Below are 20753 nucleotides of genomic sequence, written 5' to 3' on the forward strand. Positions count from 1 at the left end.
AAAAGAGGTTCCCAACCTGGAGGTGAAGGCCGTGACAAGATGCCATAAGATGATTTCCTGGTTATGGAGTAATGATAAGTGAATATTACATAGTTGTATCTCTTCAGTGCCTTAAACAATATATTCAAATGAATCCATCAAAGGAGGGAAAATTACGATTGAACTGTTCACATCTCAGATATGCACCCAGTTGGTTCGGGTAATAAGTAAAATATGGTTGGGAACAGCTGTCCTATATTTTACGTACTCAGGACTTGATAATGAGCAGTAAATTGAGATTTCAGGTTCTATATCAAGCATACATTTCACCCAATTTCTGACACAGCCTAAGTGATCCAGACATGTGATGCAATGTGGCAGGAGTTTCAGAGAAGCTTCACAGAATGACTGTACATTTTTCAAATCCCATTTTTGAACTGAATAGTCCAATTGCTGGGCCAAAAGAAACATTTCTGCATGTATATTTCTGCAAACTACGTATGTTAATTTGTACAATTTGTGGTATGGTGAAAAGAAATCAGCAGTGTGATCAGCTGGATTCTGTTTTTCATTATATGTTGTCCTGTCAAACTGTTGCAATGCTATGTGGTATGCACACTTGCCAAAAATAACTGATACAGTTTAGGAATAAATTCTGGAATGTGCAATACTGATCTAAGTATTTTGAACTGAAGTAAACAGACATTTATTTTATGCTTCATCAGTATTTATTATATACATGTGATTAAATTTACATTTCATTTGTCGTAACAGTTTAAGGAGATAACTTCTTACATGAGTTGTCATCACATTTTTAAGTCAAAAGACAACAGAGGTATATTGGAATAAAGAATAAATAACATAACATTGTCCTTCATTTAACTGGATTCAGTGAAACAGATTTTTTTCATTCATTTCTATAAAAACTTCATTGTACAACAGTAAAATTCAGTTTTTAGCAGTTTGCCCTGAGTATCTTAAGTGCATTTACAGAATATAACCTGAGAAGAGTGTTTAAACCTGTCACTCAACTTGACTTTAGATGCAGTGATGAACTACTTCAGTCACACTGGTGACAATAGACCGAACATCCTCACAACAGGAACATTGAGGTAATCGGGACAGCAAAAAAGAGGAATAAGGAAATTGCGAAATGTGGTGCATTTCCTGTTGCAGTTTCTGCAGGAGACGGCATGTCACCAACTGTTTCTTTTAAGAAGGCCCCGAATCTTGATGTCTTGGCAAAGACTTGAATGTCAGCACGGGCCGATTTACTTCTACTCATTGATACGACGGCCACCTGGAACCAAGATGTGCCTGACTTGCACAGCAGAGGGCTGCCCTGATCACCCTGCAGATATAAAAACAGAGGATTAATCAACAGTGTCATTCCCTGTCTGAAAGTATGTGACCTGATGAAAAGGCATACAGGAACACTCATGGATAGGAAAACTATATTATACCTGTTGAAGGTCCATGGCGGAAGTACAAATGTTCTCCGAATCAGAAATATTCCCACAACTTGCCACTTGAGTTTCAAGGTCTCGTAGACCTGAGCCAGTGTTATCAGTGCATGGAAAAATCACATTTGCTCATATGAATACAAACATTCTTTTTGAATCATCAGTCTATCCAAGATCTACTAAAATTACACTCAGTATATTAGCAACAATTAGAAAACTTGATAAACCATTACCTGTGCTCCCCTTCTCCCAACCTGCCACCCAGCATCGAGTTCCAGTGGGGAAGGATCTGGAATTGCTAACGTCCATACACACAGGCTGGATATAATCTTTGTAGCTGATGGGCTTAACCAGCTTCACCAATGCAATATTGAAACTAGTCATTTGGCTCACTATAATTTTCGCAACGCCGACAGACATCTCGAACTCTTCAATACTGTTCACACGTCTGTGGCCCACAAACACACTCCACTCACGGACATCTGGATTGGGGCTATCAAGAGAGTAAAAAGCACCAATGTCATTATCTATTCCTAAATGTCTTTAATGGATGGAAAATGCTTTTCCACTTACCTTGAGAAGCATCGGGCAGATGTGAGGACAAACTTCTTAGTGATGAGGGTTCCTCCACAAGTGAAGACACCATTTTTATGGAGACTGACCATCCAGGGCCACATTCCTCCAGGTACAACACCGCTGTCACCAACAGCACGACTGTTCATTGGAGCTTTGCCACACACTGGTCCTAAATGAGAGCATTTGATAAAATAACAAAGGACAGCAAAATAACGTGAATTCGAAATTTGAAGAGTGGAAAAAGTGTACTTTTGCAGGCATTTTTCAGGATACTCACTTGCAGGACTGGTTAGAGTTGGGGTAGAAGGACTTGGTCTTGTTGTTGGTGAAGTTGTTGTGGAAGCTGGGAGACCAGGACAGGTGTAGCTGCTGTCAGCATCCAGCCCACTGGAGGTGAACTGTACAAAGCCTGGCTTATCAGAGCTGATGTGGGAGTTGATCCAGGACTGGTAACTGGACACTCTGGAGTAGACTCCCGGCAGATTGGGCCGAGCACAGCCAAAACCAAAGCTAACAATTCCAGACTGGATCCAGATGTTGTCCTGTTTGCTCACCATTGGACCTCCTGAGTCACCCTGAGGAGATGGAGAGGAGACATCTGAGGATTTCACAAAAATCTTAAAGTCATGTAGCAACAAGAGACAAATGAAATGAGGCAGCCTACCTGACACGAGTCTTTGCCTCCTGCCAGAACACCAGCACAGATCATGTTGCCTGTGATTGTACCGACTCCATTGAGACAGTTACACTGTCTGTTTCCCAGAACTGGAACCTCCACTTCTTGGAGAGTTTCAGGGAACGGCAATGACACTGAGGGAGCAAGGAGAACAGACAATTCACACATCCGCCGCCTTTTGATACATCACATGAAGACTGAACTCCGATAAGACAATAAGCAGACTCACCTCCCTCCTCCACTGCTCCCCAGCCAGTGACCCAGCTATCAGTACCATTGTTGAACACACTGTCACCGGCTGCCAGACACACGGGTCTGATGTAGTCTGTGAACGTGACTGGTGAGGACAGTCTGAGCAGAGCAATGTCATTGTCATTGGTGTTGCTGTCATAATTTGGATGCAAAATGATTGTGGAAACAGTTCTGGAAACTTCGTTTGGGTTGTCGCCCTGCAGGTTCTGACGACCAAGAGAAATCCGCCATCGGGACGTACTTGTGCTGAAGGAAACATGACATGTGTTGACTTTAAACTGTGGATGTGGAGTCAAAGTCTAACCATATACTGAGACAAAGGAAACCTCATCCCCTGATATATCACAGTTGCTCACCTGGAGAAGCAGTGAGCAGCAGACATCACCCACTCTCTGTTGATGAGGGAGCCACCACAAACATGGCCGCCAAATCTCTGCAGACTAACCTGCCAGGGCCAACTTCCAGGTGGAGCGTCTTCACCCCCAACTATCCTGGTGTTCAGGGGAGTGATGCCGCACACTGCAAACAAATGTGTTGCAATAAGTGCTTTTGGAATTAACTCTTCTGACCCATGCACAAAAATAGCTGAAGCTATTGACACCTGGAGAAGTGCTGAGAGTCAACATGCAATAGGACATCAAATATTCCAAAATCTCAAATTCAATCTAAATATCTAGATGATTAGTTCAAGCAGTTTTTGAATGAGATTTGAATTTTCCACAATCTGCAAACTCCATGTGGCAGCAATGGAAACTGCTTATGGAAGATAGCAGTGGAGACTGCTACTCCTCATCCTCCTTCTGAGGAACTGAGATGCGAGCAGGGACCCAAGTCAGACCGGGTCCAAGATGTACGAAGTCTCAATGGCACAGGTAGGATCTTGGGACATAATGATATATTCAGAAAAATTCTAGCGACTTCAGTGAAACCCAGTCTCATTGCGCCTCAGTGGCACTGCTGTCTGCCACTGTGTCATTCGTCATACTACCACTGGGGGACGCCAAAGGTGTGAACTGAAACACTGTACACAAAGCGTCTTTAATAATTGGTTGAATCGAATGATCAGTGGAGGCGGACACAGATGAATGGATGTGAACGTCTGAGGACTCAGTCTGCTTGGAACAGCTGGTTTGATGTTCATTTGCTGTATACACTAAAGGAGAAAAAAATTACATGCTGTGTTCTCTGGAGTCTTACATTCTGCACTTGAGGTAGTGGATGCTGGAGCTGTAGTTGAGTCTGGTTCTACAGGACCAACAGTAGTAATAGCAGTGACAGGAGGTGGCAGACCAGGACAGGTGTAGCTGCTGTCGGCATCCAGCCCGCTGGAGGTGAACTGTACAAAGCCTGGCTTATCAGAGCTGATGTGGGAGTTGATCCAGGACTGGTAACTGGACACTCTGGAGTAGACTCCCGGCAGATTGGGCCGAGCACAGCCAAAACCAAAGCTAACAATTCCAGATTGGATCCAGATGTTGTCCTGTTTGCTCACCATTGGACCTCCTGAGTCACCCTGAGGAGATGGAGAGGAGACATCTGAGGATTTCACAAAAATCTTAAAGTCATGTAGCAATAAGAGACAAATGAAATGAGGCAGCCTACCTGACACGAGTCTTTGCCTCCTGCTAGAACACCAGCACAGATCATGTTGCCTGTGATTGTACCGACTCCATTGAGACAGTTACACTGTCTGTTTCCCAGAACTGGAACCTCCACTTCTTGGAGAGTTTCAGGGAACGGCAGTGACACTGAGGGAGCAAGGAGAACAGACAATTCACACATCCGCCGCCTTTTGATACATTGCATCAAGACTGAACTCTGATAAGACAACAAGCAGACTCACCTCCCTCCTCCACTGCTCCCCAGCCAGTGACCCAGCTATCAGTACCGTTGTTGAACACACTGTCACCGGCTGCCAGACACACGGGTCTGATGTAGTCTGTGAACGTGACTGGTGAGGACAGTCTGAGCAGAGCAATGTCATTGTCATTGGTGTTGCTGTCATAATTTGGATGCAAAATGATTGTGGAAACAGTTCTGGAAACTTTGTTTGGGTTGTCGCCCTGCAGGTTCTGACGACCAAGAGAAATCTGCCATCGGGACGTACTCGTGCTGGAGGAAATATGACAACATGTGTTGGCTTTAAACTGAATGTGGAGTCAAAGTCTAACCATGGACTGAGACACAGGAAACCTCATCCCCTGATATATCACAGTTGCTCACCTGGAGAAGCAGTGAGCAGCAGACATCACCCACTCTCTGTTGATGAGGGAGCCACCACAAACATGGCCGCCAAATCTCTGCAGACTAACCTGCCAGGGCCAACTTCCAGGTGGAGCGTCTTCACCCCCAACTATCCTGGTGTTCAGGGGAGTGATGCCACACACTGCAAACAAATGTGTTGCAATAAGTGCATCTGAAACGAACCCTTCTGACCCATGCATAAACATAGCTGAACCTATTACACACCTGGAGAAGTGCTGAGAGTCAACATGCAATAGGACATCAAATATTCCAAAATCTCAAATTCAATCTAAATATCTAGATGATTAGTTCAAGCAGTTTTTGAATGAGATTTGAATTTTCCTCAATCTGCAAACTCCAAACTCCGCAATGCAAACTGCTTATGGAAGATAGCAGTGGAGACTGCTGCTCCTCATCCTCCTTCTGAGGAACTGAGATGCGAGCAGGGACCCAAGTCAGACCGGGTCCAAGATGTACTAAGTCTCAATGGCATGGGTAGGATCTTGGGACATTATGATATATTCAGAAAAATTCTAGCGACTTCAGTGAAACCCAGTCTCAATGCGCCTCAGTGGCACGGCTGTCTGCCACGGTGTCATTCGTCATACTACCACTGTGGGACGGCAAAGGCGTGAACTGAAACACTGTACACAAAGCGTCTTTAATAATTGGTTGAATCGAATGATCAATGGAGGCTGACACAGATGAATGGATGTGAACGTCTGAGGACTCAGTCTGTTTGGAACAGCTGGTTTGATGTTCATTTGCTGTATACACTAAAGGAGAAAAAAATTACATGCTGTGTTCTCTGGAGTCTTACATTCTGCACTTGAGGTAGTGGATGCTGGAGCTGTAGTTGAGTCTGGTTCTACAGGACCAACAGTAGTAATAGCAGTGACAGGAGGTGGCAGACCAGGACAGGTGTAGCTGCTGTCGGCATCCAGCCCGCTGGAGGTGAACTGTACAAAGCCTGGCTTATCAGAGCTGATGTGGGAGTTGATCCAGGACTGGTAACTGGACACTCTGGAGTAGACTCCCGGCAGATTGGGCCGAGCACAGCCAAAACCAAAGCTAACAATTCCAGATTGGATCCAGATGTTGTCCTGTTTGCTCACCATTGGACCTCCTGAGTCACCCTGAGGAGATGGAGAGGAGACATCTGAGGATTTCACAAAAATCTTAAAGTCATGTAGCAACAAGAGACAAATGAAATGAGGCAGCCTACCTGACACGAGTCTTTGCCTCCTGCCAGAACACCAGCACAGATCATGTTGCCTGTGATTGTACCGACTCCATTGAGACAGTTACACTGTCTGTTTCCCAGAACTGGAACCTCCACTTCTTGGAGAGTTTCAGGGAACGGCAATGACACTGAGGGAGCAAGGAGAACAGACAATTCACACATCCGCCGCCTTTTGATACATTGCATCAAGACTGAACTCTGATAAGACAACAAGCAGACTCACCTCCCTCCTCCACTGCTCCCCAGCCAGTGACCCAGCTATCAGTACCGTTGTTGAACACACTGTCACCGGCAGCCAGACACACGGGTCTGATGTAGTCTGTGAACGTGACTGGTGAGGACAGTCTGAGCAGAGCAATGTCGTTGTCATTGGTGTTGCTGTCATAATTTGGATGCAAAATGATTGTGGAAACAGTTCTGGAAACTTCGTTTGGGTTGTCGCCCTGCAGGTTCTGACGACCAAGAGAAATCTGCCATCGGGACGTACTCGTGCTGGAGGAAATATGACAACATGTGTTGGCTTTAAACTGAATGTGGAGTCAAAGTCTAACCATGGACTGAGACACAGGAAACCTCATCCCCTGATATATCACAGTTGCTCACCTGGAGAAGCAGTGAGCAGCAGACATCACCCACTCTCTGTTGATGAGGGAGCCACCACAAACATGGCCACCAAATCTCTGCAGACTAACCTGCCAGGGCCAACTTCCAGGTGGAGCGTCTTCACCCCCAACTATCCTGGTGTTCAGGGGAGTGATGCCGCACACTGCAAACAAATGTGTTGCAATAAGTGCTTTTGGAATTAACTCTTCTGACCCACACACTAAAATAGCTGAAGCTATTGAAACACCTGGAGAAGTGCTGAGAGTCAACATGCAATAGGACATCAAATATTCCAAAATCTCAAATTCAATCTAAATAGCTAGATGATTAGTTCAAGCAGTTTTTGAATGAGATTTGAATTTTCCACAATCTGCAAACTCCATGTGGCAGCAATGGAAACTGCTTATGGAAGATAGCAGTGGAGACTGCTACTCCTCATCCTCCTTCTGAGGAACTGAGATGCGAGCAGGGACCCAAGTCAGACCGGGTCCAAGATGTACTAAGTCTCAATGGCACGGGTTGGATCTTGGGACATTATGATATATTCAGAAAAATTCTAGCGACTTCAGTGAAACCCAGTCTCATTGCGCCTCAGTGGCACTGCTGTCTGCCACTGTGTCATTCGTCATACTACCACTGTGGGACGCCAAAGGTGTGAACTGAAACACTGTACACAAAGCATCTTTAATAATTGGTTGAATTGAATGATCAGTGGAGGCGGACACAGATGAATGGATGTGAACGTCTGAGGACTCAGTCTGCTTGGAACAGCTGGTTCAATGTTCATTGGCTGTATACAGTAAAGAAAAAAGAAATGACATGCTGTGTTCTCTGGAGTCTTACATTCTGCACTTGAGGTAGTGGATGCTGGAGCTGTAGTTGAGTCTGGTTCTACAGGACCAACAGTAGTAATAGCAGTGACAGGAGGTGGCAGACCAGGACAGGTGTAGCTGCTGTCGGCATCCAGCCCACTGGAGGTGAACTGTACAAAGCCTGGCTTATCAGAGCTGATGTGGGAGTTGATCCAGGACTGGTAACTGGACACTCTGGAGTAGACTCCTGGCAGATTGGGCCGAGCACAGCCAAAACCAAAGCTAACAATTCCAGATTGGATCCAGATGTTGTCCTGTTTGCTCACCATTGGACCTCCTGAGTCACCCTGAGGAGATGGAGAGGAGACATCTGAGGATTTCACAAAAATCTTAAAGTCATGTTGCAATAAGAGACAAATGAAATGAGGCAGCCTACCTGACACGAGTCTTTGCCTCCTGCTAGAACACCAGCACAGATCATGTTGCCTGTGATTGTACCGACTCCATTGAGACAGTTACACTGTCTGTTTCCCAGAACTGGAACCTCCACTTCTTGGAGAGTTTCAGGGAACGGCAATGACACTGAGGGAGCAAGGAGAACAGACAATTCACACATCCGCCGCCTTTTGATACATTGCATCAAGACTGAACTCCGATAAGACAATAAGCAGACTCACCTCCCTCCTCCACTGCTCCCCAGCCAGTGACCCAGCTATCAGTACCGTTGTTGAACACACTGTCACCGGCTGCCAGACACACGGGTCTGATGTAGTCTGTGAACGTGACTGGTGAGGACAGTCTGAGCAGAGCAATGTCATTGTCATTGGTGTTGCTGTCATAATTTGGATGCAAAATGATTGTGGAAACAGTTCTGGAAACTTCGTTTGGGTTGTCGCCCTGCAGGTTCTGACGACCAAGAGAAATCTGCCATCGGGACGTACTCGTGCTGGAGGAAATATGACAACATGTGTTGGCTTTAAACTGAATGTGGAGTCAAAGTCTAACCATGGACTGAGACACAGGAAACCTCATCCCCTGATATATCACAGTTGCTCACCTGGAGAAGCAGTGAGCAGCAGACATCACCCACTCTCTGTTGATGAGGGAGCCACCACAAACATGGCTGCCAAATCTCTGCAGACTAACCTGCCAGGGCCAACTTCCAGGTGGAGCGTCTTCACCTCCAACTATCCTGGTGTTCAGGGGAGTGATGCCACACACTGCAAACAAATGTGTTGCAATAAGTGCATCTGAAATGAACCCTTCTGACCCATGCACAAAAATAGCTGAATCCATTGAAACTACAGAACACCTGGAGAAGCGCTGAGATTCAACATGCAATAGGACATCAAATATTCCAAAATCTCAAATTTAATCTAAATATCTAGTTGATTAGTTCAAGCTGTTTTTGAATTAGATTTGAATTTCCCCACTCTGCTAACTCCATGTGGCAGCAATGAAAACTACTTATGGAAGATAGCAGTGGAACCTGCTGCTCCTCACCCTCCTTCTGAGGAACTGAGATGCGACCAAGGACCCAGGTCAGACTAGGTTCAAAATGTACTAAGTCTCAATGGCACAGGTAGGATCTTGGGACATTATGATATGTTCAGAAAAATTCTCGAGGCTTCATTAAAATGTAGTTAAAGTCTTTCAGTGGCATTGCTGTCTGCCACTGTGTCATTCTTCATACTACCACTGGGGGACGCCAAAGGCGTGAACTGAAACATTGTACACAAAGCGTCTTTAATAATTGGTTGAATCAAATGATCAATGGAGGCTGACACAGATGAATGGATGTGAACGTCTGAGGACTCAGTCTGTTTGGAACAGCTGGTTTGATGTTCATTGACTGTATACACTAAAGGAGAAAAGAAATGAGACGCTGTGTTCTCTGGAGTCTTACATTCTGCACTTGAGGTAGTGGATGCTGGAGCTGTAGTTGAGTCTGGTTCTACAGGACCAACAGTAGTAATAGCAGTGACAGGAGGTGGCAGACCAGGACAGGTGTAGCTGCTGTCGGCATCCAGCCCACTGGAGGTGAATTGTACAAAGCCTGGTTTATCAGAGCTGATGTGGGAGTTGATCCAGGACTGGTAACTGGACACTCTGGAGTAGACTCCTGGCAGATTGGGCCGAGCACAACCAAAACCAAAGCTAACAATTCCAGACTGGATCCAGATGTTGTCCTGTTTGCTCACCATTGGACCTCCTGAGTCACCCTGAGGAGATGGAGAGGAGACATCTGAGGATTTCACAAAAATCTTAAAGTCATGTAGCAACAAGAGACAAATGAAATGAGGCAGCCTACCTGACACGAGTCTTTGCCTCCTGCCAGAACACCAGCACAGATCATGTTGCCTGTGATTGTACCGACTCCATTGAGACAGTTACACTGTCTGTTTCCCAGAACTGGAACCTCCACTTCTTGGAGAGTTTCAGGGAACGGCAATGACACTGAGGGAGCAAGGAGAACAGACAATTCACACATCCGCCGCCTTTTGATACATTGCATCAAGACTGAACTCTGATAAGACAACAAGCAGACTCACCTCCCTCCTCCACTGCTCCCCAGCCAGTGACCCAGCTATCAGTACCGTTGTTGAACACACTGTCACCGGCAGCCAGACACACGGGTCTGATGTAGTCTGTGAACGTGACTGGTGAGGACAGTCTGAGCAGAGCAATGTCGTTGTCATTGGTGTTGCTGTCATAATTTGGATGCAAAATGATTGTGGAAACAGTTCTGGAAACTTCGTTTGGGTTGTCGCCCTGCAGGTTCTGACGACCAAGAGAAATCTGCCATCGGGACGTACTCGTGCTGGAGGAAATATGACAACATGTGTTGGCTTTAAACTGAATGTGGAGTCAAAGTCTAACCATGGACTGAGACACAGGAAACCTCATCCCCTGATATATCACAGTTGCTCACCTGGAGAAGCAGTGAGCAGCAGACATCACCCACTCTCTGTTGATGAGGGAGCCACCACAAACATGGCCACCAAATCTCTGCAGACTAACCTGCCAGGGCCAACTTCCAGGTGGAGCGTCTTCACCCCCAACTATCCTGGTGTTCAGGGGAGTGATGCCGCACACTGCAAACAAATGTGTTGCAATAAGTGCTTTTGGAATTAACTCTTCTGACCCACACACTAAAATAGCTGAAGCTATTGAAACACCTGGAGAAGTGCTGAGAGTCAACATGCAATAGGACATCAAATATTCCAAAATCTCAAATTCAATCTAAATAGCTAGATGATTAGTTCAAGCTGTTTTTGAATGAGATTTGAATTTTCCACAATCTGCAAACTCCATGTGGCAGCAATGGAAACTGCTTATGGAAGATAGCAGTGGAGACTGCTACTCCTCATCCTCCTTCTGAGGAACTGAGATGCGAGCAGGGACCCAAGTCAGACCGGGTCCAAGATGTACTAAGTCTCAATGGCATGGGTTGGATCTTGGGACATTATGATATATTCAGAAAAATTCTAGCGACTTCAGTGAAACCCAGTCTCATTGCGCCTCAGTGGCACTGCTGTCTGCCACTGTGTCATTCGTCATACTACCACTGTGGGACGCCAAAGGTGTGAACTGAAACACTGTACACAAAGCGTCTTTAATAATTGGTTGAATCGAATGATCAGTGGAGGCGGACACAGATGAATGGATGTGAACGTCTGAGGACTCAGTCTGCTTGGAACAGCTGGTTCAATGTTCATTGGCTGTATACAGTAAAGAAAAAAGAAATGACATGCTGTGTTCTCTGGAGTCTTACATTCTGCACTTGAGGTAGTGGATGCTGGAGCTGTAGTTGAGTCTGGTTCTACAGGACCAACAGTAGTAATAGCAGTGACAGGAGGTGGCAGACCAGGACAGGTGTAGCTGCTGTCGGCATCCAGCCCACTGGAGGTGAACTGTACAAAGCCTGGCTTATCAGAGCTGATGTGGGAGTTGATCCAGGACTGGTAACTGGACACTCTGGAGTAGACTCCTGGCAGATTGGGCCGAGCACAGCCAAAACCAAAGCTAACAATTCCAGATTGGATCCAGATGTTGTCCTGTTTGCTCACCATTGGACCTCCTGAGTCACCCTGAGGAGATGGAGAAGAGACATCTGAGGATTTCACAAAAATCTTAAAGTCATGTTGCAATAAGAGACAAATGAAATGAGGCAGCCTACCTGACACGAGTCTTTGCCTCCTGCTAGAACACCAGCACAGATCATGTTGCCTGTGATTGTACCGACTCCATTGAGACAGTTACACTGTCTGTTTCCCAGAACTGGAACCTCCACTTCTTGGAGAGTTTCAGGGAACGGCAATGACACTGAGGGAGCAAGGAGAACAGACAATTCACACATCCGCCGCCTTTTGATACATTGCATCAAGACTGAACTCCGATAAGACAATAAGCAGACTCACCTCCCTCCTCCACTGCTCCCCAGCCAGTGACCCAGCTATCAGTACCGTTGTTGAACACACTGTCACCGGCTGCCAGACACACGGGTCTGATGTAGTCTGTGAACGTGACTGGTGAGGACAGTCTGAGCAGAGCAATGTCATTGTCATTGGTGTTGCTGTCATAATTTGGATGCAAAATGATTGTGGAAACAGTTCTGGAAACTTCGTTTGGGTTGTCGCCCTGCAGGTTCTGACGACCAAGAGAAATCTGCCATCGGGACGTACTCGTGCTGGAGGAAATATGACAACATGTGTTGGCTTTAAACTGAATGTGGAGTCAAAGTCTAACCATGGACTGAGACACAGGAAACCTCATCCCCTGATATATCACAGTTGCTCACCTGGAGAAGCAGTGAGCAGCAGACATCACCCACTCTCTGTTGATGAGGGAGCCACCACAAACATGGCTGCCAAATCTCTGCAGACTAACCTGCCAGGGCCAACTTCCAGGTGGAGCGTCTTCACCTCCAACTATCCTGGTGTTCAGGGGAGTGATGCCACACACTGCAAACAAATGTGTTGCAATAAGTGCATCTGAAATGAACCCTTCTGACCCATGCACAAAAATAGCTGAATCCATTGAAACTACAGAACACCTGGAGAAGCGCTGAGATTCAACATGCAATAGGACATCAAATATTCCAAAATCTCAAATTTAATCTAAATATCTAGTTGATTAGTTCAAGCTGTTTTTGAATTAGATTTGAATTTCCCCACTCTGCTAACTCCATGTGGCAGCAATGAAAACTACTTATGGAAGATAGCAGTGGAACCTGCTGCTCCTCACCCTCCTTCTGAGGAACTGAGATGCGACCAAGGACCCAGGTCAGACTAGGTTCAAAATGTACTAAGTCTCAATGGCACAGGTAGGATCTTGGGACATTATGATATGTTCAGAAAAATTCTCGAGGCTTCATTAAAATGTAGTTAAAGTCTTTCAGTGGCATTGCTGTCTGCCACTGTGTCATTCTTCATACTACCACTGGGGGACGCCAAAGGCGTGAACTGAAACATTGTACACAAAGCGTCTTTAATAATTGGTTGAATCAAATGATCAATGGAGGCGGACAGTCGAATGGATGTGAACTTCTGAGGACTCAGTCTGTTTGGAACAGCTAGTTTGATGTTCATTGGCTGTATACAGTAAAGAAAAAAGAAATGACATGCTGTGTTCTCTGGATACTAACATTCAGCACTTGAGGTAGTGGATGCTGGAGCTGTAGTTGAGTCTGGTTCTACAGGACCAACAGTAGTAATAGCAGTGACAGGAGGTGGCAGACCAGGACAGGTGTAGCTGCTGTCAGCATCCAGCCCACTGGAGGTGAACTGTACAAAGCCTGGCTTATCAGAGCTGATGTGGGAGTTGATCCAGGACTGGTAACTGGACACTCTGGAGTAGACTCCCGGGAGATTGGGCCGAGCACAGCCAAAACCAAAACTAACAATTCCAGACTGGATCCAGATGTTGTCCTGTTTGCTCACCATCGGACCTCCTGAGTCACCCTGAGGAGATGGAGAGGAGACGTCTGAGGATTTCACAAAAATCTTAAAGTCATGTAACAACAAGACCAAATGAAATGAGGCGGCCTACCTGACACGAGTCTTTGCCTCCTGCTAGAACACCAGCACAGATCATGTTGCCTGTGATTGTACCGACTCCATTGAGACAGTTACACTGTCTGTTTCCCAGAACTGGAACCTCCACTTCTTGGAGAGTTTCAGGGAACGGCAATGACACTGAGGGAGCAAGGAGAACAGACAATTCACACATCCGCCGCCTTTTGATACATTGCATCAAGACTGACCTCCGATAAAACAACAAGCAGACTCACCTCCCTCCTCCACTGCTCCCCAGCCAGTGACCCAGCTATCAGTACCGTTGTTGAACACACTGTCACCAGATGCCAGACACACGGGTCTGATGTAGTCTGTGAACGTGACTGGTGAGGACAGTCTGAGTAGAGCAATGTCGTTGTCATTGGTGTTGCTGTCATAATTTGGATGCAAAATGATTGTGGAAACAGTTCTGGAAACTTCGTTTGGGTTGTCGCCCTGCAGGTTCTGACGACCAAGAGAAATCTGCCATCGGGACATACTTGTGCTGAAGGAAACATGACATGTGTTGACTTTAAACTGTGGATGTGGAGTCAAAGTCTAACCATATACTGAGACAAAGGAAACCTCATCCTCTGATATATCACAGTTGCTCACCTGGAGAAGCAGTGAGCAGCAGACATCACCCACTCTCTGTTGATGAGGGAGCCACCACAAACATGGCTGCCAAATCTCTGCAGACTAACCTGCCAGGGCCAACTTCCAGGTGGAGCGTCTTCACCTCCAACTATCCTGGTGTTCAGGGGAGTGATGCCACACACTGCAAACAAATGTGTTGCAATAAGTGCATCTGAAATGAACCCTTCTGACCCATGCACAAAAATAGCTGAATCCATTGAAACTACAGAACACCTGGAGAAGCGCTGAGATTCAACATGCAATAGGACATCAAATATTCCAAAATCTCAAATTTAATCTAAATATCTAGTTGATTAGTTCAAGCTGTTTTTGAATTAGATTTGAATTTCCCCACTCTGCTAACTCCATGTGGCAGCAATGAAAACTACTTATGGAAGATAGCAGTGGAACCTGCTGCTCCTCACCCTCCTTCTGAGGAACTGAGATGCGACCAAGGACCCAGGTCAGACTAGGTTCAAAATGTACTAAGTCTCAATGGCACAGGTAGGATCTTGGGACATTATGATATGTTCAGAAAAATTCTCGAGGCTTCATTAAAATGTAGTTAAAGTCTTTCAGTGGCATTGCTGTCTGCCACTGTGTCATTCTTCATACTACCACTGGGGGACGCCAAAGGCGTGAACTGAAACATTGTACACAAAGCGTCTTTAATAATTGGTTGAATCAAATGATCAATGGAGGCTGACACAGATGAATGGATGTGAACGTCTGAGGACTCAGTCTGTTTGGAACAGCTGGTTTGATGTTCATTGACTGTATACACTAAAGGAGAAAAGAAATGAGACGCTGTGTTCTCTGGAGTCTTACATTCTGCACTTGAGGTAGTGGATGCTGGAGCTGTAGTTGAGTCTGGTTCTACAGGACCAACAGTAGTAATAGCAGTGACAGGAGGTGGCAGACCAGGACAGGTGTAGCTGCTGTCGGCATCCAGCCCACTGGAGGTGAATTGTACAAAGCCTGGTTTATCAGAGCTGATGTGGGAGTTGATCCAGGACTGGTAACTGGACACTCTGGAGTAGACTCCTGGCAGATTGGGCCGAGCACAACCAAAACCAAAGCTAACAATTCCAGACTGGATCCAGATGTTGTCCTGTTTGCTCACCATTGGACCTCCTGAGTCACCCTGAGGAGATGGAGAGGAGACATCTGAGGATTTCACAAAAATCTTAAAGTCATGTAGCAACAAGAGACAAATGAAATGAGGCAGCCTACCTGACACGAGTCTTTGCCTCCTGCCAGAACACCAGCACAGATCATGTTGCCTGTGATTGTACCGACTCCATTGAGACAGTTACACTGTCTGTTTCCCAGAACTGGAACCTCCACTTCTTGGAGAGTTTCAGGGAACGGCAATGACACTGAGGGAGCAAGGAGAACAGACAATTCACACATCCGCCGCCTTTTGATACATCACATGAAGACTGAACTCCGATAAGACAACAAGCAGACTCACCTCCCTCCTCCACTGCTCCCCAGCCAGTGACCCAGCTATCAGTACCGTTGTTGAACACACTGTCACCGGCAGCCAGACACACGGGTCTGATGTAGTCTGTGAACGTGACTGGTGAGGACAGTCTGAGCAGAGCAATGTCGTTGTCATTGGTGTTGCTGTCATAATTTGGATGCAAAATGATTGTGGAAACAGTTCTGGAAACTTCGTTTGGGTTGTCGCCCTGCAGGTTCTGACGACCAAGAGAAATCTGCCATCGGGACGTACTTGTGCTGAAGGAAACATGACATGTGTTGACTTTAAACTGTGGATGTGGAGTCAAAGTCTAACCATATACTGAGACAAAGGAAACCTCATCCTCTGATATATCACAGTTGCTCACCTGGAGAAGCAGTGAGCAGCAGACATCACCCACTCTCTGTTGATGAGGGAGCCACCACAAACATGGCTGCCAAATCTCTGCAGACTAACCTGCCAGGGCCAACTTCCAGGTGGAGCGTCTTCACCTCCAACTATCCTGGTGTTCAGGGGAGTGATGCCACACACTGCAAACAAATGTGTTGCAATAAGTGCATCTGAAATGAACCCTTCTGACCCATGCACAAAAATAGCTGAATCCATTGAAACTACAGAACACCTGGAGAAGCGCTGAGATTCAACATGCAATAGGACATCAAATATTCCAAAATCTCAAATTTAATCTAAATATCTAGTTGATTAGTTCAAGCTGTTTTTGAATTAGATTTGAATTTCCCCACTCTGCTAACTCCATGTGGCAGCAATGAAAACTACTTATGGAAGATAGCAGTGGAACCTGCTGCTCCTCACCCTCCTTCTGAGGAACTGAGATGCGACCAAGGACCCAGGTCAGACTAGGTTCAAAATGTACTAAGTCTCAATGGCACAGGTAGGGTCTTGGGACATTATGATATGTTCAGAAAAATTCTCGAGGCTTCATTAAAATGTAGTTAAAATCTTTCAGTGGCATTGCTGTCTGCCACTGTGTCATTCTTCATACTACCACTGGGGGACGCCAAAGGCGTGAACTGAAACATTGTACACAAAGCGTCTTTAATAATTGGTTGAATCAAATGATCAATGGAGGCGGACAGTCGAATGGATGTGAACTTCTGAGGACTCAGTCTGTTTGGAACAGCTAGTTTGATGTTCATTGGCTGTATACAGTAAAGAAAAAAGAAATGACATGCTGTGTTCTCTGGATACTAACATTCAGCACTTGAGGTAGTGGATGCTGGAGCTGTAGTTGAGTCTGGTTCTACAGGACCAACAGTAGTAATAGCAGTGACAGGAGGTGGCAGACCAGGACAGGTGTAGCTGCTGTCAGCATCCAGCCCACTGGAGGTGAACTGTACAAAGCCTGGCTTATCAGAGCTGATGTGGGAGTTGATCCAGGACTGGTAACTGGACACTCTGGAGTAGACTCCCGGGAGATTGGGCCGAGCACAGCCAAAACCAAAACTAACAATTCCAGACTGGATCCAGATGTTGTCCTGTTTGCTCACCATCGGACCTCCTGAGTCACCCTGAGGAGATGGAGAGGAGACGTCTGAGGATTTCACAAAAATCTTAAAGTCATGTAACAACAAGACCAAATGAAATGAGGCGGCCTACCTGACACGAGTCTTTGCCTCCTGCTAGAACACCAGCACAGATCATGTTGCCTGTGATTGTACCGACTCCATTGAGACAGTTACACTGTCTGTTTCCCAGAACTGGAACCTCCACTTCTTGGAGAGTTTCAGGGAACGGCAATGACACTGAGGGAGCAAGGAGAACAGACAATTCACACATCCGCCGCCTTTTGATACATTGCATCAAGACTGACCTCCGATAAAACAACAAGCAGACTCACCTCCCTCCTCCACTGCTCCCCAGCCAGTGACCCAGCTATCAGTACCGTTGTTGAACACACTGTCACCGGATGCCAGACACACGGGTCTGATGTAGTCTGTGAACGTGACTGGTGAGGACAGTCTGAGTAGAGCAATGTCATTGTCATTGGTGTTGCTGTCATAATTTGGATGCAAAATGATTGTGGAAACAGTTCTGGAAACTTCGTTTGGGTTGTCGCCCTGCAGGTTCTGACGACCAAGAGAAATCTGCCATCGGGACGTACTCGTGCTGGAGGAAATATGACAACATGTGTTGGCTTTAAACTGAATGTGGAGTCAAAGTCTAACCATGGACTGAGACACAGCAAACCTCATCCCTTGATATATCACAGTTACTCACCTGGAGAAGCAGTGAGCAGCAGACATCACCCACTCTCTGTTGATGAGGGAACCACCACAAACATGGCTGCCAAATCTCTGCAGACTAACCTGCCAGGGCCAACTTCCAGGTGGAGCGTCTTCACCTCCAACTATCCTGGTGTTCAGGGGAGTGATGCCACACACTGCAAATGAAGGTGTTGCAATAAGTGCATCTGAAATTAACCCTTCTGACCGACACGCAAAAATAGCTGAAGCCATTGAAATACCTGGAGAAGCACTGAGATTCAACATGCAATAGGACATCAAATATTCCAAAATGTCAAATTTTATGTAAATATCTAGATGATCAGTTCAGGATGTTATGAATGAGATTTGAATTTTCCTCACACTGCTAACTCCATATGGCAGCAGTGAAAACTACTCACGGAAGACAGCAGTGAACACTGCTGCTCCTCATCCTCCTTCTGAGGAATTGAGATGCGACCAAGGACCCAAGTCAGACCAGGTCTAAAATGAACTAAGTCTGAATGGCACGAGTAGGATCTTGGGACATTATGATATGTTCAGAAAAATTCTAGAGACTTCATTAAAATGTAGTTAAAGTCCTTCAGTGGCATTGCTGTCTGCCACTGTGTCATTCTTCATACTACCACTGGGGGACGCCAAAGGCGTGAACTGAAACATTGTACACAAAGCGTCTTTAATAATTGGTTGAATCAAATGATTAATGGAGGCTGACACAGGTGAATGGATGTGAACGTCTGAGGACTCAGTCTGCTTGGAACAGCTGGTTCAATGTTCATTGGCTGTATACAGTAAAGAAAAAAGAAATGACATGCTGTGTTCTCTGGAGTCTTACATTCTGCACTTGAGGTAGTGGATGCTGGAGCTGTAGTTGAGTCTGGTTCTACAGGACCAACAGTAGTAATAGCAGTGACAGGAGGTGGCAGACCAGGACAGGTGTAGCTGCTGTCGGCATCCAGCCCGCTGGAGGTGAACTGTACAAAGCCTGGCTTATCAGAGCTGATGTGGGAGTTGATCCAGGACTGGTAACTGGACACTCTGGAGTAGACTCCTGGCAGATTGGGCCGAGCACAGCCAAAACCAAAGCTAACAATTCCAGATTGGATCCAGATGTTGTCCTGTTTGCTCACCATTGGACCTCCTGAGTCACCCTGAGGAGATGGAGAGGAGACATCTGAGGATTTCACAAAAATCTTAAAGTCATGTAGCAATAAGAGACAAATGAAATGAGGCAGCCTACCTGACACGAGTCTTTGCCTCCTGCCAGAACACCAGCACAGATCATGTTGCCTGTGATTGTACCGACTCCATTGAGACAGTTACACTGTCTGTTTCCCAGAACTGGAACCTCCACTTCTTGGAGAGTTTCAGGGAACGGCAATGACACTGAGGGAGCAAGGAGAACAGACAATTCACACATCCGCCGCCTTTTGATACATTGCATGAAGACTGACCTCCGATAAGACAACAAGCAGACTCACCTCCCTCCTCCACTGCTCCCCAGCCAGTGACCCAGCTATCAGTACCGTTGTTGAACACACTGTCACCGGCTGCCAGACACACAGGTCTGATGTAGTCTGTGAACGTGACTGGTGAGGACAGTCTGAGCAGAGCAATGTCGTTGTCATTGGTGTCGCTGTCATAATCTGGATGCAAAATGATTGTGGAAACAGTTCTGGAAACTTCGTTTGGGTTGTTGCCCTGCAGGTTCTGACGACCAAGAGAAATCTGCCATCGGGACGTACTTGTACTGGAGGAAACATAACAAAATGTATTGGCTTTAAACTGAATGTGGAGTCAAAGTCTAACCATGGACTGAGACACAGGAAACCTCATCCTCTGTGATATCACTGTTACTCACCTGGAGAAGCAGTGAGCAGCAGACATCACCCACTCTCTGTTGATGAGGGAGCCACCACAAACATGGCTGCCAAATCTCTGCAGACTAACCTGCCAGGGCCAACTTCCAGGTGGAGCGTCTTCACCTCCAACTATCCTGGTGTTCAGGGGAGTGATGCCACACACTGGAAAAGAGATCATTAGGGCGAGACTTTAATTTTTTCACAATTCTGGGCCCACTAATTCATCACTTGATGAAATTGTTGCTTTTTTTCAAGCCAATAAATCCCTTTTCCATTCACGTTTGAAAACTTTAATGTTATGTCCTTGCAAGTTGAAGTATAGGAATTCAAACAGATAGTCGGTGTCAACTCACCATCAAGTTGAGCATGTGATTCTGTGAAAGAAAGAACATGGGGGTTAGTCATCATTTTGAGTGTTTTGTGCTTGGAATAGAAACAGATAATGTTCCCCTCTTTCAGAAAAACAAAAATAGAGACTTGTTTTACTATGTAATCTGTGTCCCTTCATAATTTCTCTGCACCATATGTCTCCAACGTAACAGCTTTATTGGCTCGATATTCATAGTATGTTCACAGTTTAATTAGTGGTCAATAAGACATGTACTAATGATTTATAGATCAC

The 20753-nt window shown here is 45.9% G+C and overlaps 2 protein-coding genes across 2 annotated transcripts; both read right to left on the reverse strand.

Moving 5' to 3' along the window:
• Positions 1–948: 948 nt before the first annotated feature.
• LOC139349561 (transmembrane protease serine 9-like) lies at positions 949–3410 on the reverse strand. The gene is made up of 8 exons (XM_070990473.1): positions 3303–3410; positions 2924–3192; positions 2683–2828; positions 2296–2593; positions 2016–2187; positions 1666–1935; positions 1443–1548; positions 949–1330 (listed from the first exon to the last, which is right to left on the reverse strand). The coding sequence occupies exons 1-8, from the start codon at positions 3326–3328 to the stop codon at positions 1073–1075; spliced, it is 1545 nt and encodes a 514-aa protein (XP_070846574.1). The 5' UTR covers positions 3329–3410; the 3' UTR covers positions 949–1072.
• A 318-nt stretch (positions 3411–3728) lies between these two features.
• LOC139350032 (ovochymase-like) lies at positions 3729–20240 on the reverse strand. Its single transcript, XM_070991122.1, has 37 exons — positions 20131–20240; positions 19751–20019; positions 19510–19655; positions 19105–19420; positions 18265–18427; positions 17885–18153; positions 17644–17789; positions 17240–17555; positions 16394–16556; positions 16015–16283; positions 15774–15919; positions 15378–15684; positions 14520–14682; positions 14141–14409; positions 13900–14045; positions 13496–13811; positions 12650–12812; positions 12270–12532; positions 12029–12174; positions 11624–11939; positions 10781–10943; positions 10401–10669; positions 10160–10305; positions 9755–10070; positions 8906–9068; positions 8526–8794; positions 8285–8430; positions 7880–8195; positions 7037–7199; positions 6657–6925; positions 6416–6561; positions 6011–6326; positions 5170–5332; positions 4790–5058; positions 4549–4694; positions 4144–4459; positions 3729–3754 (listed from the first exon to the last, which is right to left on the reverse strand). Exons 1-37 carry the CDS (start codon positions 20154–20156, stop codon positions 3729–3731), a joined length of 7920 nt encoding a protein of 2639 aa, XP_070847223.1. The 5' UTR covers positions 20157–20240.
• Positions 20241–20753: the final 513 nt, after the last annotated feature.

Source organism: Chaetodon trifascialis, chromosome 21 (genome assembly GCF_039877785.1).
Source record: "Chaetodon trifascialis isolate fChaTrf1 chromosome 21, fChaTrf1.hap1, whole genome shotgun sequence".
Lineage (NCBI taxonomy): Eukaryota > Metazoa > Chordata > Actinopteri > Chaetodontiformes > Chaetodontidae > Chaetodon > Chaetodon trifascialis.

Excerpts from the sequence above, each read along its gene's own strand:
- LOC139349561 (XM_070990473.1), bottom strand. The coding sequence starts at position 3,328 with ATGTCTGCTGCTCACTGCTTCTCCAG. Across the intron at positions 2,594-2,682 it reads GAGGCAAAGACTCGTGTCAG|GGTGACTCAGGAGGTCCAAT; the intron begins GTAGGCTGCCTC and ends CCATCTCCTCAG. Across the intron at positions 1,549-1,665 it reads GGGAGCACAGGTAATGGTTT|TGATAACACTGGCTCAGGTC; the intron begins ATCAAGTTTTCT and ends TTTTCCATGCAC.
- LOC139350032 (XM_070991122.1), bottom strand. The coding sequence starts at position 20,156 with ATGTCTGCTGCTCACTGCTTCTCCAG. Across the intron at positions 12,533-12,649 it reads GCTGCTCACTGCTTCTCCAG|TACGTCCCGATGGCAGATTT; the intron begins GTGAGCAACTGT and ends CTCCAGCACGAG. Across the intron at positions 10,071-10,159 it reads GAGGCAAAGACTCGTGTCAG|GGTGACTCAGGAGGTCCAAT; the intron begins GTAGGCTGCCTC and ends CCATCTCCTCAG.